Raw genomic sequence first — 5000 nt, 5'->3', positions numbered from 1 at the left:
ACTTTCTAATACTACATCAGTCCTGTAGTACTTTCTACTACATCAGTCCTGTACTACTTTCTAATACATCAGTCCTGTACTACTTTCTACTACATCAGTCCTGTACTACTTTCTACTACATCAGTCCTGTACTACTTTCTAATACTACATCAGTCCTGTACTACTTTCTACTACATCAGTCCTGTACTACTTTCTACTACATCATTCCTGTACTACTTTCTAATACATCAGTCCTGTACTACTTTCTAATACTACATCAGTCCTGTAGTACTTTCTACTACATCATTCCTGTACTACTTTCTACTACATCAGTCCTGTACTACTTTCTACTACATCAGTCCTGTACTACTTTCTACTACAGTCCTGTACTACTTTCTAATACTACATCAGTCCTGTACTACTTTCTAATACATCAGTCCTGTACTACTTTCTACTACATCAGTCCTGTACTACTTTATAATACTACATCAGTCCTGTACTACTTTCTAATACATCAGTCCTGTACTACTTTCTAATACTACATCAGTCCTGTACTACTTTCTAATACATCAGTCCTGTACTACTTTCTACTACATCAGTCCTGTACTACTTTCTACTACATCAGTCCTGTACTACTTTCTACTACATCAGTCCTGTAGTACTTTCTACTACATCAGTCCTGTACTACTTTCTACTACATCAGTCCTGTACTACTTTCTACTACATCAGTCCTGTACTACTTTCTACTACTACATCGTTGGTATTTTTGTATACTACATCCTTCGTATACTACATCATTTGTATAAGACATTTGTATATTACATCATTTGTATACTACAACATTCATATTTTTGTATAGTACATCATTTTTACAATACATCATTCATATACTTCATAATTCATATACTACATCATTGGTGTACTACATCATTTATATACTACATCATACATATTTTTGTATACTACATCCTGTGTATACTACTTTCTTATACTGCATCATTTCTATACTACATTCATATACTAATTTGTATGCAAATGTATACAAATGATTTAGTACAAGTTATACATCATTTGTATACTACTTTCTGACACTACATCATTCATATTTTTGTATACTCCTTTTCTAATACGGCATTATTTGTATACTACAGGGGTGGCCAACCCTGGTCCTGGAGAGCCACACTCCTGCATGTTTTAGATGTTTCCTGCTTCAGCACACCTGATTCTAATTAATGGTCCTAATTAGCTTCATCAAGGTCTGCACAATTCTGTTGATGACACAGCCACTTGTATCATGGTGTGTTGAAGCAGGAAACATCTAAAACATGCAGGAGTGTGGCTCTCGAGGACCAGGGTTGGCCACCCCTGGTATACTACATCATTTATATACTACATCATTTATATACTACATCATTTATATACTACATCATGTGTGTACTTCACATTCATATACTTCATAATTCATATACAAATGTATACAAATGATGTAGAATAAGTTATACTACATCATTCATCCTCTTGTATCATGCAGCAATAATCTGAAACATCTTCCTAACATTCAGATTAATACAACATTTGTGTTGTAAGAGGAATACCTTTGTAAAGCTGTGTATAAGTTATACATCATTTGTATACTACATCATTCATATACTACTTTCTTACACTACATCATTCGTATTTTTGTATACTACATCATTTGTATACTACCTCATTTGTATACTACCTCATTCATATACTACTTTCTTACACTACATCATTCATATTTTTGTATGCTACATCATTCGTATTTTTGTATACTACATCTTTTGTATACTACTATCTTATACTGCATCATTTCTATACTACATTCATATACAAAACTTGTATGCAAATGATTTAGTATAAGTTATACTACATTTGTATACTACATTTGTATACTACATCATTCGTATACTACATTGTTTGTATACTACATCATTCGTATACTACATTGTTTGTATACTACGTCCTTCGTATGTGTGTGTACGAGCACTCCCCAGGCGGAGTGCTCGTACCTGGGTCCAGGTAACTCCTCCTGCCTGTATTTACCTGTATTTACCTGTATTTACAGGCAGAGTGCTCGTACCAGGGTCCAGGTAACTCCACCTGCCTGTATTTACCTGTATTTACCTGTATTTACCTGTATTTACCTGTATTTACAGGCTGAGTGCTCGTACTTGGGTCCAGGTAACTCCTCCTGCCTGTATTTACCTGTATTTACCTGTATTTACCTGTATTTACAGGCAGAGTGCTCGAACCTGGGTCCAGGTAATTCCTCCTGCCTGTATTTACCTGTATTTACCTGTATTTACAGGCCGAGTGCTCGTACCTGGGGCCAGGTAACTCCTCCTGCCTGTATTTACCTGTATTTACCTGTATTTACCTGTATTTAAAGGCAGAGTGCTCGTATCTGGGTCCAGGTAACTCCACCTGCCTGTATTTACCTGTATTTACCTGTATTTACAGGCAGAGTGCTCGTACCTGGGTCCAGGTAACTCCAACTGCCTGTATTTACCTGTATTTACCTGTATTTACCTGTATTTACAGGCCGAGTGCTCGTACCTGGGTCCAGGTAACTCCACCTGCCTGTATTTATCTGTATGTACCTGTATTTACAGGCGGAGTGCTCGTACCTTGGCCCAGGTAACTCCACCTGCCTGTATTTACCTGTATTTACATGTATTTACAGGCCAAGTGCTCGTACCTGGGTCCAGGTAACTCCACCTGCCTGTATTTACCTGTATTTACAGGTGGAGTGCTCGTACCTGGGTCCAGGTAACTCCACCTGCCTGTATTTACCTGTATTTACCTGTATTTACCTGTATTTACAGGCAGAGTGCTCGTACCTGGGTCCAGGTAACTCCACCTGCCTGTATTTACCTGTATTTACCTGTATTTACGGGCAGAGTGCTCGTACCTGGGTCCAGGTAACTCCACCTGCCTGTATTTACCTGTATTTACCTGTATTTACCTGTATTTACAGGCAGAGTGCTCGTACCTGGGTCCAGGTAACTCCACCTGCCTGTATTTACCTGTATTTACAGGCGGAGTGTGTGTACCTGGGTCCAGGTAACTCCTCCTGCCTGTATTTACCTGTATTTACCTGTATTTACAGGCAGAGTGCTCGTATCTGGGTCCAGGTAACTCCACCTGCCTGTATTTACCTGTATTTACCTGTATTTACAGGCAGAGTGCTCGTACCAGGGTCCAGGTAACTCCACCTGCCTGTATTTACCTGTATTTACCTGTATTTACCTGTATTTACCTGTATTTACAGGCAGAGTGCTCGTACCTGGGTCCAGGTAACTCCACCTGCCTGTATTTACCTGTATTTACCTGTATTTACGGGCAGAGTGCTCGTACCTGGGTCCAGGTAACTCCACCTGCCTGTATTTACCTGTATTTACCTGTATTTACCTGTATTTACAGGCAGAGTGCTCGTACCTGGGTCCAGGTAACTCCACCTGCCTGTATTTACCTGTATTTACAGGCGGTGTGTGTGTACCTGGGCCCAGGTAACTCCACCTGCCTGTATTTACCTGTATTTACCTGTATTTACCTGTATTTACAGGCAGAGTGCTCGTACCTGGGTCCAGGTAACTCCTCCTGCCTGTATTTACCTGTATTTACCTGTATTTACAGGCGGAGTGTGTGTACCTGGGTCCAGGTAACTCCTCCTGCCTGTATTTACCTGTATTTACCTGTATTTACAGGCCGAGTGCTCGTACCTGGGTCCAGGTAAATCCACCTGCCTGTATTTGCCTGTATTTACCTGTATTTACAGGCGGAGTGTGTGTACCTGGGTCTAGGTAACTCCTCCTGCCTGTATTTACCTGTATTTACCTGTATTTACAGGCCGAGTGCTCGTACCTGGGGCCAGGTAACTCCACCTGCCTGTATTTACCTGTATTTACCTGTATTTACCTGTATTTACCTGTATTTACCTGTATTTACAGGCAGAGTGCTCGTACCTGGGTCCAGGTAACTCCACCTGCCTGTATTTACCTGTATTTAGAGGCAGAGTGCTCGTACCTGGGTCCAGGTAACTCCACCTGCCTGTATTTACCTGTATTTACCTGTATTTACCTGTATTTACCTGTATTTACCTGTATTTACAGGCAGAGTGCTCGTACCTGGGTCCAGGTAACTCCACCTGCCTGTATTTACCTGTATTTAGAGGCAGAGTGCTCGTACCTGGGTCCAGGTAACTCCACCTGCCTGTATTTACCTGTATTTACCTGTATTTACCTGTATTTACAGGCAGAGTGCTCGTACCTGGGTCCAGGTAACTCCACCTGCCTGTATTTGCCTGTATTTAGCTGTATTTACCTGTATTTACAGGCAGAGTGCTCGTACCTGGGTCCAGGTAACTCCACCTGCCTGTATTTGCCTGTATTTAGCTGTATTTACCTGTATTTACAGGCCGAGTGCTCGTACCTGGGTCCAGGTAACTCCACCTGCCTGTGTTCTGAGGGCTGGACCGGCGATGGGAAAGTGTGTGTGGAGATCAACAACTGCCAGCTGGGGAGTCGGGGAGGCTGCAGCATCAACGCTGACTGCAACCACATCGGACCTGGACAGGTGGGTACCAGGAGCAGGACCAGGTCCAGGTCTAGACCACGTGAAACCTCCACGTCTTCATGACAACATGTCATCAGCTGTGCACGTTACTGCAGCCGGGAATATGAACACACACCAACGCGGTGTGGCTAATGCGGCTAACGTGGCTAATGTGGCTAACGTGGCTAACACGGCTAACGTGGCTTACGTGGCTTACGTGGCTTACGTGGCTAACGTGGCTAACGAGGCTAACGAGGGTAACGTGGCTAACACGGCTAACGTGGCAAACGCAGCTAACGTGGCTAACGCGGGTCTCTGTTCCAGAGCGACTGCGTCTGTAAAAGCGGCTACATGGGAGACGGGAAGATCTGTGACCTCATCAACCCCTGCAGGAAGAACAACGGAGGCTGCAGCATCCTGGTACACACACATGTACACACACA

The 5000-nt window shown here is 42.5% G+C and overlaps 1 protein-coding gene across 1 annotated transcript in view; it reads left to right on the top strand.

The window, feature by feature from the left end:
• The window catches only part of stab1 (stabilin 1), a 172371-nt gene that overhangs the window by 90343 nt on the left and 77028 nt on the right, over positions 1-5000 (top strand). The window contains exons 26-27 of the mRNA XM_061726572.1: positions 4420-4578; positions 4882-4977. Of these exons, the coding sequence (XP_061582556.1) occupies positions 4420-4578; positions 4882-4977 (255 nt within the window). The remainder of the gene's footprint in view (positions 1-4419; positions 4579-4881; positions 4978-5000) is intronic.

This window comes from Cololabis saira, chromosome 8, assembly GCF_033807715.1.
Source record: "Cololabis saira isolate AMF1-May2022 chromosome 8, fColSai1.1, whole genome shotgun sequence".
Lineage (NCBI taxonomy): Eukaryota > Metazoa > Chordata > Actinopteri > Beloniformes > Belonidae > Cololabis > Cololabis saira.
Note: the sequence above shows the minus strand (reverse complement) of the source record. Positions and strands in the feature narration are given on the sequence as shown.